The 14783-nt window shown below is 41.4% G+C and overlaps 1 protein-coding gene across 1 annotated transcript in view; it reads left to right on the forward strand.

The window, feature by feature from the left end:
- LOC122939576 (serpin B6-like) overlaps positions 1–14783 on the forward strand; it is a 92158-nt gene that overhangs the window by 15548 nt on the left and 61827 nt on the right. The window contains exon 5 of the mRNA XM_044295667.1: positions 9427–9544. Within this exon, the coding sequence (XP_044151602.1) occupies positions 9427–9544 (118 nt within the window). The remainder of the gene's footprint in view (positions 1–9426; positions 9545–14783) is intronic.

The following is a 14783-nucleotide window of genomic DNA, read 5'->3' on the forward strand; positions in this document are numbered from 1 at the left end:
AAGAGTTTACTTTATTTTTATGACTATGAAAATTGTAGATTGACACTAAAGGCATCAAAACTATGAATTAACACATGTGGAAATATATACATAACAAAAAAGTGTGAAACAACTGAAAATATGTCATATTCTAGGTTCTTCAAAATAGCCACCTTTTGCTTTGATTACTGCTTTGCACACTCTTGGCATTCTCTTGATGAGCTTCAAGAGGTAGTCACCTGAAATGGTCTTCCAACAGTCTTGAAGGAGTTCCCAGAGATGCTTAGCACTTGTTGGACCTTTTGCCTTCACTCTGCGGTCCAGATCACCCCAAACCATCTTGATTGGGTTCAGGTCCGGTGACTGTGGAGGTCAGGTCATCTGGCGCAGCACCCCATAACTCTCCTTCATGGTCAAATAGCCCTTACACAGCCTGAAGGTGTGTTTGGGGTCATTGTCCTGTTGAAAAATTAATGATGGTCCAACTAAACGCAAACTGGATGGAATAGCATGTCGCTGCAAGATGCTGTGGTAGTAGCCATGCTGGTTCAGTATGCCTTCAATTTTGAATAAATCCCCAACAGTGTCACCAGCAAAGCACCCCCACACCTCCTCCTCCATGCTTCACAGTGGGAACCAGGCATGTAGAGTCTATCCGTTCACCTTTTCTGCGTCGCACAAAGACACGGTGGTTGGAACCAAAGATCTCAAATTTGGACTCATCAGACCAAAGCACAGATTTCCACTGGTCTAATGTCCATTCCTTGTGTTCTTTAGCCCAAACAAGTCTCTTCTGCTTGTTGCCTGTCCTTGCCAGTGGTTTCCTAGCAGATATTCTATCATGAAGGCCTGATTCTCCTCTTAACAGTTGTTCTAGAGATGTGTCTGCTGCTTATCCTCCGCAGCAGAGGTGACTATTGGTTTTCCTTTCCGGGGGCGGTCCGCATGTGAGCCAGTTTCTTTGTAGCGCTTGATGGTTTTTGTGACTGCACTTGGGGACATTTTCAAAGTTTTCCCAATTTTTCGGACTGACTGACCATTTCTTAAAGTAATGATGGCCACTCATTTTTCTTTACTTAGCTGCTTTTTTCTTGCCATAATACAAATTCTAACAGTCTATTCAGTAGTACTATCAGCTGTGTATCCACCTGACTTCTCCACAACGCAACTGATGGCCCCAACCCCATTTATAAGGCAAGAGATCCCACTTATTAAACCTGACAGGGCACACCTGTGAAGTGAAAACCATTTCAGGTGACTACCTCTTGAAGCTCATCAAGAGAATGCCAAGAGTGTGCAAAGCAATAATCAAAAGCAAAAGGTGGCTACTTTGAAGAACCTAGAATATGACATATTTTCAGTTGTTTCACACTTTTTTGTTATGTATATAATTCCACATGAGTTAATTCATAGTCTTGATGCCTTTAGTGTGCGCATCTACAATTTTCATAGTCATGAAAATAAAGAAAGCTCTTTGAATGAGAAGGTGTGTCCAAACTTTTGGTCTGTACTGTACATATATATATACAGTGGGATGCGAAAGTTTGGGCAACCTTGTTAATCGTCATGAATTTCCTGTATAAATCGTTGGTTGTTATGTTAAAAAATGTCAGTTAAATATATCATGTAGGAGACACACACAGTGATATTTAAGAAGTGAAATTAAGTTTATTGGATTTACAGAAAGTGTGCTATAATTGTTTAAACAAAATTAGGCAGGTGCATAAATTTGGGCACTGTTGTCATTTTATTGATTCCAAAACCTTTACAGCTAATTATTGGAACTCAAATTGGCTTGGTAAGTTCAGTGACCCCTGACCTACATACACAGGTGAATCCAATTATGAGAAAGAGTATTTAAGGGGGTCAATTATAAGTTTCCCTCCTCTTTTAATTTTCTCTGAAGAGTAGCAACATGGGGGTCTCAAAACAACTCTCAACTGACCTGAAGACAAAGATTGTTCACCATCATGGTTTAGGGGAAGTATACAGAAAGCTGTCTCAGAGATTTCAGCTGTCTGTTTCCACAGTTAGGAACATATTGAGGAAATGGAAGACCACAGGCTCAGTTCAAGTTAAGGCTCGAAGTGGTAGACCAAGAAAAATCTTGGATAGACAGAAGCGACGAATGGTGAGAACAGTCAAAGTCAACCCACAGACCAGCACCAAAGACCTACAACATCATCTTGCTGCAGATGGAGTCACTGTGCATCGTTCTGCGCACTTTACGCAAGGAGATGCTGTATGCGAGAGTGATGCAGAGGAAGCCTTTTCTCCGCCCACAGCACAAAAAGTGCCGCTTGAGGTGGGCCTAAAGCACATTTGGACAAGCCAGCTTCATTTTGGAATAAGGTGCTGTGGACTGATGAAACAAAAATTGAGTTTTTGGGCCATAACAAGGGGTGTTATGCATGGAGGAAAAAGAACACAGCATTCCAAGAAAAACACCTGCTACCTACAGTAAAATATGGTAGTGGTTCCATCATGCCGTGGGGCTGTGTGGCCAGTGCAGGGACTGGGAATCTTGTCAAAGTTGAGGGACGCATGGATTCCACTCAGTATCAGCAGATTCTGGAGACCAATATCCAGGAATCAGTGAGAAAAGCTGAAGCTGCGCAGGGGCTGGATCTTTCAACAAGACAACGACCCTAAACACTGCTCAAAATCCACTAAGGCATTTATGCAGAGGAACAAGTACAACGTTCTGGAATGGCCATCTCAGTCCCCAGACCTAAATATAATCTGTGGTGTGACTTAAAGAGAGCTGTCCATGCTCGGAAGCCATCAAACCTGAATGAACTAAAGATGTTTGGTAAAGAAGAATAGTCCAAAATACCTTCAACCAGAATCCAGACTCTCATTGGAACCTAGAGGAAGCATTAAGAGGCTGTAATTTCTGCAAAAGGAGGATCTACTAAATATTGATTTAATTTCTTTTATGTGGTGCCCAAATTTATGCACCTGCCTAATTTTGTTTAAACAATTATAGCACACTTTCTGTAAATCCAATAAACTTAATTTCACTTCTCAAATATCACTGTGTGTGTCTCCTATATGATATATTTAACTGACATTTTTTATCGTAACAACCAACGATTTATACAGGAAAATCATGATGATTAACAAGGTTGCCCAAACTTTCGCATGCCACTATATATATATATATATATATATATATATATAAAACAGATAGTCAGTAATAATCAGTAATATCTACTCAGACCTAATAAAATGTGAAGTTGCATGTATTGCGCCAAAAAATATGCGCATCATTACTGCCTATTTGCGCAATTCCGAATATATTGGAGCACTGTATCTGCATATAAAGCTATTGTTCTTCCATGCATGCGAAATGTAATCAAAAACAGTGTTGTAATGTAAAGTTACTTACAGTGATCAGGAGTTCTTCCTCACAGTCAAGAAAGTTGCTGCCAACTATTTTCTCCAGTTTTAGGAAACTTCTAGCAGCTTGAAAAATGCAGCAAAAGAGAGCGACGCCTGTATTGCACGCGCAATACACGCATATTACATTGCAGACTTTCGCAGTTGAGAAAATAATGACTGGAGATCATGAATTCTAGATTCTGCGAATTTATGGCAAATATTAGGCCAAAAATTAGCAAAATATCGCGAAAACAAATATTGCCTATGCTGCTCATCACTAGTGAATAGTGGGGAGAGATCTCTTTCTGGCCCAGAGAACACACAACAGCTCTGACATTAGATCAGGGATAGCAAGTACACTTAAAAAGCGTGGAGAAAAAAAATTACATTTCTGGAAAAATAACTGTGATGGCCATTTAAGTAACGTACGCCACAGCCCATTGTTAAACCCCTTCAGGACCCTGGGATTTTCCATTTTTGCGTTTTTCACTCCCCGCCTTCCCATAGTCATAACTTTTTTATTTTTCCATTCACATAGGCTTATGAGGGCTTATTTTTTGCGGGACAGGTTGTAATTTCTAATGGCACCATTTACGGTTTCATACCATGTAGTAGGGAGCGGGAAAAAATTTCCAAATGGGGTAGAATTGGGAAAAAACACAATTCTGATAAAGGTTTTTATTTTTTATTTTTTACACTGTACATTATGCAGTACAATTGACCCGTTATCTTCATTTTCCAGGTCAGTACGGTTCCAACAATAGCACATTTGAATAATTTTTCTTGCGTTTTAATACTGGAAAAATATTAAAATCTTTAATGAAAAATTTTTGGGGTTTCATAACCATATTCTGACCCCTATAACTTTTTTGTAGCTATGTGTACGGGGCTGTGTGAGGGCTTATTTTTTAGGTTAATTTTTTTTTTTATATATTTGTAAAAACCTTACAAATAATTTAATTGCCCATAGTATTCAGTGATGGCTAAATAGTCATCATTGAAGACTTCAATTGCACTATATCAATACAAGGCTGCCACCTAGTGGCCTGTATTAATGTATACATCTAATTGACTCGGAAGCCGACTTGGGGCTTCGGTCAATTAGATCGAGGTAACAGGTCCCCTGATTTTAGCCAGGGAACACTGTTACTGGACCGGAAGCTCACGACTTCGGGTTCCGGTCTGCGCAGATGCTGTGGTCACATTTGACCACGGCATCTGAAAGGTAAGATGTATGCGATTCAGCCTTATGCCCCTCCCCTGCCTCGCAGGCAGATTTTAATTAGATTGAGTATATAGTCTGCTCAGCATGCATGCTGGTACTTGTAGCCCCTGGATTCAATGAAGGCCATTTTGGCTCCACATAGATGTAAATCAAGGGGGCCCAGCATGCATGTGGGACCTGCACTTCCTGGATTCATGGTCGCAGTTATGGCACCCAACAGGTGAGTTTTAGTGTTAGGACCCGTCTTATAGAGGTCGCCTTGGCGTTCGGCAGACGGGCTCAAATGATTTTGTACAAAATGTATTTGCTAAGCATCTCTAAGTTATTAGCATAGCATTTGCAATGTAATATACTTTTGTACTCTACTTTTGGTTTGTAGAGTGCTGTTGCACCTTGTGTTTGTCTGATCGCATACATGTGCCGTGGGTCTCTGCTATTTAAAATAGCAGAGACCCCGGGAGCGGACACCATGTTTAGGGATCGGCCCCATGTCATACGGCTACGTCATGGGTCCTTAAGGGGTTAAAAACCAGCTGAAGTCAGTGAGGTTATTTATATGGCCATTTTATTTTATTTTTTTAATGGCCAGATAATAGCAGCCATAAAAAATAGGACATGTGCTATTTTTGGCCATTTTCACAGCCATCCGCAACACACTGAAATCAATGGGACCATTTTAACAGCCATTTAGACAGGAGTGCATCCATCTAATGGCCGTTAAAAGTGGTACACTATGTAAGGCTACTTTTGCACTTGTGTTTTTGTCTGACCCGGCAGCGATCAGCAAAAATGCTTATGTTAGGGTACTTTCACACTAGCGTTTTTCTTTTCCGGTGTTGAGTTCGTCACAGGAGCTCAATACCGGAAAAAATTGATCAGTTTTATCCTAATGCATTCTGAATGGAGAGCAATCCGTTCAGAATGCATCAGTCCCTTTTATGTTTTTTGTCAGGAGAAAAAATACTGTAGCACGCTGCAATTTTCTTTCCGGCCAAAGATCCTGAACACTCGCCAGAATGCTGGATCCAGCATTCATTTCCATTGAAATGTATTAGTACCAGATCCGGCAGTGTTATGGCAAAACTGATCCGGTTTTCCAGTCTGCACATGCGCAGACCTTTAAAACTGCAAAAAATCTGTTTTTCTGGATGACACCGGAGAGACGGATCTGGTATTTCAATGGATCCGTCTGTCAAATGCCATCCGTTTGAGTCAGGATTGCCGGATTCGGCAGGCAGTTCCAGCAACGGAACTGCCTACCGGAATCCTCTGCCGCAAGTGTGAAAGTACCCTTACTGATAATACAACCATTTGCATCAGTTATGAACTGATCCAGTTGTATTATCTGTAACATACCCAAGACTGATCCGCCATGAACTCCATTGAAAGACAATGGGGAACGGATCAGTTTTCTATTATGTCTGAGAAAGCAGATCCATCCCCATTGACCTGCATTGTGGGTCATTCCGTTTTGCTCCGGATCCCATGACAGAAAGAAAAACGCAGCTTGCGGTATGGGAACGCAACCAAACGGAACGGAATGTGCTTTGGAGCACTCAATTCTGTTCAGTTACGTTTTGTCCCCATTGACAATGAATGGGGACAAAACGGAAGCATTTTTCCCCGGTATTGAGATCCTATGATGGATCTCAATACTTTAAAATGTAGACAAAGTGTTAAAGTAGCCTTAAAAAAAAAAAAAAAATATTCAAGAATTAAAATAAGAATTTATCAACCCTTCCACTTGCATGAGCTGGGACACTGGCTCCTCACTGGAGGCATCAGGACCTGACACTATACTCCCAGCGTGGTAATGACACAGGATATGACATCATTACACTAGGAGTGCAGGTCCTGCTGCCTCCAGTAAGGAACGAGTGTTTCATTACATGCAGTTGGACGAGGTGAGTATATATATATTTTCAATGGATCTGTCGACACTAGAAGGGTGCGGGGAGTTTATATACACTGGGGATACAATGGAGCACAAATATACACACTATATATATATATATATATATATATATACACACTGAGGGTCACTAAGGGGACATTATGTATAGAACTATGAGGCCATTATTCATACTGGGGGACACTGAGGGGGAAACTGAGGGGGACACTATGGTGCCATTATTCATGCTGGGGCATTATGGGGGCAGTTTGATGTCCAGGGGGCATTGTGAGAGAACATACAATATTCTGAGGGGACTGCTGGGATTGGGAAATATAAAATAAAAAGTCAATGAACTAGATCCATATTTAAAGGTCATTTTTAACTACCCTTAAAAGCTGATGCAAAATGGATGTAGAACAGCCATTAAAATGGATGCAAAGTCAGAACATGGATGTGGACACAGAAACAAAATGGCCATGAAAAACTGAAAGTGTGTCCATTTTAATTTCACAGCTACAGTACACGTCTACAGCTAAGTACAGTCTTCTTGTAATGATAGTCTTTAACATACTGGCCCAGATGGCATAAATTTGACCTGAACCAAATATTTAAGGCTACTTTCACACTTGCGGCAGAGTGATCCGGCATACAGTTCTGTCCCCCTAGGATGGAACTCTATGCCGGAAAAGAAAAACGCAAGTGTGAAAGTAGTCTAACTCTATATCAATATTCACCTAGCCCTAAATCAATGCTTCTATTGTATATAAATATAGAACCCAAAGAGCCATATAAACTAAAAAATTATATATAGAAAGATATTGAATCAATAGCAATAAAATGTATACAATAAAAAAAAAAACACTCAAAAATGCTAACTAAAACAACAAGGACACCTAGTGGTCTTAAAGTGGAACACCTCCTGATTAACATGCCAAACACTTTAGGGTACTTTCACACTTGCGTTTTTCTTTTCCGGCATAGAGTTCCGTCACAGGGGCTCTATACCGGAAAAGAACTGGTCAGGCATATCCCCCTGCATTCTGACTGGAGAGTAATCCGTTCAGGATGTCATTTTACCTGATCAGGACAAAGATAAAACCGCAGCATGCTACGGTTTTATCTCCGGCGAAAAAAACTGAAGACTTGCCTGAATGCCGGATTGGGCATTTTTTTTCATAGAAATGTATTTAGTGCCGTTTCCGGCATTCAAAATACCGGAATGCCGGATCCGTCCTTCCGGATGACACCGAAAAAAAAGGTGAAAAAAATTAATGCCGGATCTGTTTTGCCGGATGACACCGGAAAGACGGATGCGGCATTTCAATGCATTTTTTTGACTGATCAGGCATTTTTAAGACTAATCAGGATCCTGCCATCAGTTGGCATACATTTTGCCGGATCCAGCAGGCAGTTACAGTGACGGAACTGCTGCCGGATCACTCTGCCACATGTGTGAAAGTACCCTTACCAGTACATACTAAAATTATTCAAAGCTCTCGTAAATAGTACAGCATGGATCCAAAATACAAAATGCAGATAAGAAGGCATAAGGCCACTTTCACATCAGCATTCTGGCCAAAATGGTTCTGTTTAAGGCCAATGCATTCTGAATGGGGTATGCTCTGTTCAGGATTCATCAGTATGCATTCCATTCCGGCAGCATCCAATTTTGTGACACTGCAAGCTGCGGTTTTGTGTCTGGTCATCGAAATAGAACAAACCGGATCCGTCACAATTTTTTTTTTAAGTCAATGGTAGTGGATCCATTTTTGGGGAATCCTAAAAAAAATGGATCCATCACCCCTATTGACTTACATTGTTTTTAGTGACTGATCCGGTTTGTTCCATTTCTATTTAACACAACTGTATCCTAATAGAACAGATGCATCCTGATCTGTTAAATCAAACTGAACCGTTGCCAGATCTCAAAACCGGAAACCAAAGTGCAAATGTGAAAGTAGCCTGATACCAAGTTAAAGAACACCAGCGACTAGTATTGTCCCACCCTTGATGCGTTCCGTTGTTGCTTCATTTGGGGATAGATGCATGGATTGCATTGATGGAATTTTTCACTTTGGATATATTCTGTAATATTTAGGAGGGCTTTGAGCAATTTTTATTTGTTTGGCATGTTAAGCAGGAGGTGGGTGCTGTTCCACTTTAAGTCCACTAGGTGTCATTTTTGCTTTATTTTACAGTGTGTGGAGATTTTTCAATTTTATGTATTTTATTGGTACTCCTCTGGATAGATCATCAGCATCTGATCGGCGGGGGTCGGACACCCCACCTTTCAGCTGTTTGAGAAGGCAGCGGTTTACCGCAGGCCGAGTGATGTCACAACTTGTATTAACTGGCCTGGACGGGGCTAAGCTCCATTCAAGGGAACAGAGCTTAGCAGCGCCCAGGCCAGTTGATACTAGTCGTGACATCCCTGGGCCTGCGGTAAACAGTAAGAAGGCCGCGGCGCTGCTGGAGAGCCGCTGCCTTGTCAAACAGCTGATCGGCGGGGGTCCCTGGTGTCAGACCCCCACTGATAAGATTTAAACAGATTTAAACAAAGTGCAGAACCTCTTTAATTCTGAGACAGAATTTTTCACCAGAATTGTGATGCACTAAATGGTGCATGTTAGGTCATGCCCTTTTGTGTGAAGCTCCACCTATTTCTGTTAAGCCACACCCCTTTGCACAAGTTGGAAAAGGCATAGAAAACCTATCTGCACCACTTTTTAGACAGATTCTAGGCGCAGAAACATTATTAAATCTGGGACACTGCATATGTTTATTGGAATTAGTCTTTATATGTAATCTACGAAATTAGAGTAAAAAACTAAACAAAAAAACAAGGCTTTAATATACTGGTTATTACCTGACAACAAACAGAGCTGTCCTTGTATATAGTTTAGTGCCTAAAGTTTATAGACTAAGAATATCTCTCTCTTGCTAGGAATATTCCAAACTACTTGAGAAATATTTTCAAGCTGAAGTCCAAGCAGTGGATTTTTTGCAAGCTGCAGAAACAAGCAGAACGTTAATTAACAACTGGGTGGAAAAACAGACAGATGGTAAGTACAAATAGGCTGGGCTTACACAATGCAATTTTTGTTGCAGTAAAAGAAAAAAAAAAAGACAGACAGTGAAAATCAAATCCATTTATTACTGCGATTGTTGAGGTTTTGCAATGCTGTATTTGCCAAAGCAGTTTGTACAGGAGAAACAGGTAAAATAAAGTGAAGGATGTTTAAAAATCGTGAGGGCAATTACGGCACCGCAAAACCAAAATGGCAATAAAAACGTACACGATTTTTGCCATCTGGTTTTGGCTGTAGTTGTTTACCGCAAACTGTAAGCCCAGCCCTAGGTTACATAAAGGCTGGGTTAACATGTGGTGGAATACTCTTACCAGATGCTGTAATTTAGTAGATTTTTAGTTAATCAACAGTATTAGCACACTGTAAATAAAGGGGGTATTTTACAAACGGATATACTTTTTGGCGTATATCGGTCGCAGATTGCGGTGTGATTTTTCCCCTTTTCCACTGCTTATGCCAGGTCTAAAGAAGGGTGCATGGCATGGGAAGTGAAAAGGGCAGCCCAGCACGGCCGTCTTATTTATCATTTTCTATACCTTTTTTTTAGGCAAGTGAGTTGGAGTAGATTTAGACAAGTGTAAAGTCCACCTAAGTTATGTAGAGGCCGGCTCCTCTACATAACTTAGGCAGATGAACTGCCAGTGCAGGAGGGATGAAGATAAATCTGGTGTCAAAATCTCCGATCTTCATAAATGTCCCCCAAAATCTCCATACCAACAATTATTTTGGCGTCCACCCCCCTTGATCTTTAAGAAGGAGCTGGACAGCAAAAAGTCATCCATGTGCATGATCTACCTCCACAGTGTCTCCCTATAGTTTGTCTTTACTCAAGTTTTCACTTTGTATACTTGGACTGCATTTTTTGCACCTTTTTGGAATGGGGATTTTATTTACTGTGTGCCAATGCTGTTAAACGGATTCTGTCACCTCCCCTCAGCCAAAAAACGATTTAAAAGCAGCCATGCAGCACAGCTTACCTGGATTAAGCTGTGCTCTTTTATCTTGAAATCCGTCCAGCAGTTACTGCAAAAAACGACTTTGATCGATATGTAAATGTGTCCTGAAGGTGCCCAGAGGGGCGTTTTTTTCTTCTTAGTGAGCCCAGTACCGCCCCTCTTTCAGTGCCCAGCCCGCCTTCCTTGTACTTCCTAACCGCCGCCCCCAGCCTGCCACAGCCTCTCCTCCCTCTCCTCCCCCTCCCTCACGCCGAACGAAGTCTCGCACAGGCGCAGTACCCACTGAGGGCTGCGCCTGTGCGATCAGCAGGAGACTGAGGGCAGCAGCTTCATCTTCGTCACTGGGCGTGCGCCGAGCCCAGTGACGTCCGATGTTAGCTCTTTCCCTCAGTCAGCCTGGTAGGAAGCGCAGAGGATTGCCGATCGGCTGCTGCACCCTGCGCTTTCTCCAGTCTGCCTGCCACAGTGAAGACGGCCAGCGATTTCTTTCCCCACCCTCCCTTCAGGAAAGAAATAAGTATTTGTTTTTGCTCAGTGAAAATGTATAAATTCAGTAAAGCTTTACTTAATATAATAATAGCTAATTCGCCCCAACAAATACTTATTTCTTTCCTGAAGGGAGGGTGGGGAAAGAAATCGCTGGCCGTCTTCACTGTGGCAGGCAGACTGGAGAAAGCGCAGGGTGCAGCAGCCGATCGGCAATCCTCTGCGCTTCCTACCAGGCTGACTGAGGGAAAGAGCTAACATCGGACGTCACTGGGCTCAGCGCATGCCCAGTGACGAAGATGAAGCTGCCGCCCTCAGTCTCCTGATGATCGCACAGGCGCAGCCCTCATTGGGTACTGCGCCTGTGCGAGACTTCGTTCGGCGTGAGGGAGGGGGAGGAGGGGGAGGGGAGGCTGTGGCAGGCTGGGGGCGGCGGTTAGAAAGTACAAGGAAGGCGGGCTGGGCACTGAAAGAGGGGCGGTACTGGGCTCACTAAGAAGAAAAAAACGCCCCTCTGGGCACCTTCAGGACACATTTACATATCGATCAAAGTCGTTTTTTGCAGTAACTGCTGGACGGATTTCAAGATAAAAGAGCACAGCTTAATCCAGGTAAGCTGTGCTGCATGGCTGCTTTTAAATCGTTTTTTGGCTGAGGGGAGGTGACAGAATCCCTTTAAAGGGGTTATCCTGGTTAATAAGAAATGATGACCTATGCTCAGGATAGGTCCTCATTATGACAGGGGTCTGCCGATCAGCTATTACAGGGAGCCGCCACGCTTACCTGTAACTGCGGCGTATATTATATAGCGGCTGTGCTTGGTATTACAATTCAATACAACTGACCTCTTCTAACAGCTGGTCGGTGGGGGTCCCACGTTTTGGATCCCGCCTATATGATATTGATAACCTATCCAGAGGATAGGTCATCATTATAAATTACTGGATAACCCCTTTAAGTAAAACAGAAGCAGAAATGACATTCTCCAGTGATCTTATGATAAGAGTATTGCAACATGGAATTTGTAGCCTCATGTCTATGGATGCTTGGTGGTGGTGATGGTTTTATTGTAGTTCTATCACCAATTTACACGTGATAGGCAAGTCATGGTAAAACATATAATTATATATATATATATATATATATATATATATATATATATACACACACATACACATACTGCAATATATAGGAGTTTTTACCGCAATTGCCACGATTTTATGATGCATCAATGAGTTCATGTGGATTTAAAGCAGGGTTTTGGTAAATATTTAAAAGAGGGTTTTGGTGCAGGGTCTCCTTTCTTGTTAAGACTGCCTTCAAATTTCTGCAACTCAAAATCTGTTCTTTTGAATGGCGCTGTTTGCAGGAAGCACATTGATTTCTCCAAGGTACAGTCAGATGAATGGATCTGATTTTCAGTCGTAGAAATTTTCTAAAACAAAATCTGATGCATGTGAAGGCAATCTCAGAGAAGCTGGGACCCTGAAGAGAAGACAGTTATAATAGCTTCTGGCTTTCTCTTGTAATCTACATAACACTCATTATAGAACTGCTCATCCTTAAAGGGGTTGTCCTGATTTAAATATTGCTGACCTGCCTCTAAGATTAAGCAGTCAATATCTGATTAGTGGGTGCCAAATCCCTGAACTCTCATTGATAAGATGTTCAACTTCCTAGGCCAGTGACATCACAATCATCGGTCACATAATCTGTGCATTAGACTGTGATGTAACACTAAGCACAGCCGCAATACAATGCACAGCACTGTGCTGGATATAGTGTGAATTTGGATGTAGCAAGCATTACAGACGCAAGTGGGGAGCAGTGAGGAGCAGGTAAGTATGTTCCTTTCAGCATGGGAGACAGGCTGCCAGCAACTACAAGATTGCAGGAGCTTTAATCCCATGCTGTACTTGAGTATTTTGGTACTTTAGCTGATCAGCTTTGCCAGTGACTAATGTCTTGAAAGAGGGTTGTTTTCCCCTGTAACTGGGGCCCTTTTACCTGTGGTAAGGATTGAGACAATATTGCTCATTCCCGATAATTTCCCCAAGTAAATGTGCCACAGATCACCCGACAAAAGAGCAAACGCTCCTGCATCAGGTAATCTTTCATGTGTCACATAAAATTATAACTCATCATCAGCCCATATAAACAGGGATGTGCTGCTGACAAATAAGAACACTACATGGGGATGAATGATTGTAGTAATGATCATTCATCTCCATAATCTCTTATCATTGCTGCATGTACTGTAAATGCAGCTAATGAGTGGGCAGAACAAAATAAAAATGACAATGTGTAAATGTGCCCCAGATGCCTTTTATGTTATCACCTCTTGGAGGATCCCACAGCTCTGTGATCAGCCAAGCTATCTACACCAGCTCGGACCCCAAAGACTTGAAAAAGGAGTATATTCACTCCGAAACGCGTTGTCGCTCTGTACCAATTGGATTTTATATACATCCATTAAGGTCGTGTATTTGCGCCAAGAGGTATCATATTTATGCACTATCCTAGTACACATCCCCCCACTGCATTCTACATCACTCCTCTGGAGGACCGGCAACTCCATTTACGAGGACTGAGAGATACCGGCAGCACCGACCCTTCGCCCTCACAAGTGTTGTGCCTGTGTATGCACAACACCAGAAGGTGAGCATAACGATTGACACGTTTTATTCATAAACATCGTTTTATCTACATACTACCCTATGAGCGCCTTTCCCTTTTCTGCCACATATACTAAATAAAGGGAGAAGAAACTGCTACAACTCACACCATTGACATTTCTGCCCCATTAATCGTGGCTAATTAATAGGTATCAAGTTGATTGAAACAAAATAGGGAACATATTTCAATAACTTATTATAGTGTCAATTTGCCAATTTTAACCACTTCACATCTGGGCTATTTGCCCCTTTCCTGACCAGACCTAATTTTGCAAATCTGACATATGTCACTTTATGTGGTAATAACTTTGGAACGCTTTTACTTATCCAAGCCATTCTGAGACTGTTTTCTCGTGACACATTGTACTTTACTCTAGTCATAAATTTGAGTCAATATATTTCACCTTTATTTATGAAAAAAATCCCAAATTTACAAACAAATTTGAAAAATTAGCAATTTTTTTCATTTTAATTTCTCTGCTTTTAAGACAGAAAGTGATACCTCATAAAATATTTATTACTTAACATTTCCCATATGTCTACTTTATGTTGGCATCATTTTGGAAATGTCATTTTATTTTTTTAGGACGTTAGAAGGCTTAGAAGTTTAGAAGAAATTCAGAATTTTTTTTACAAAAATTGCCAAAACCCACTTTTTAAGGACCAGTTCAGGTCTGAAGTCACTTTGTGGGGCCTACATAGTGGATACCCCCATAAATGACCCCATTGTAGAAACTACACCCCTCAAGTTACTTAAAACTGATTTTACAAACTTTTTAACCCTTTAGGCGTTCCACAAGAATTAAAGGTAAATGGAGATCAAATTTTTTAATTTCACTTTTTTGGCAGATTTTCCATTTTAATCCAATTTTTTCTTTAACACATCTCAGGCTACTAGAGAAGGGTCGTTGATCCAGGGAGTTACCTCACAGGTTTTTTTTTTTGCCTTCCTCTGGATCAACTTGCAGGATGACAGGCCGAACTGGATAGACAAATGTCTTTTTTCGTCCTTATGTACTATGTTACTGTTTCCTAACTGCAGACCACTAGGGGCTCTGACTGTCTCCTTATATACAATTTCTGGCTAAACTAAAA

The sequence above is a fragment of the Bufo gargarizans genome, chromosome 5 (genome assembly GCF_014858855.1).
Source record: "Bufo gargarizans isolate SCDJY-AF-19 chromosome 5, ASM1485885v1, whole genome shotgun sequence".
Classification (NCBI taxonomy): Eukaryota; Metazoa; Chordata; class Amphibia; order Anura; family Bufonidae; genus Bufo; species Bufo gargarizans.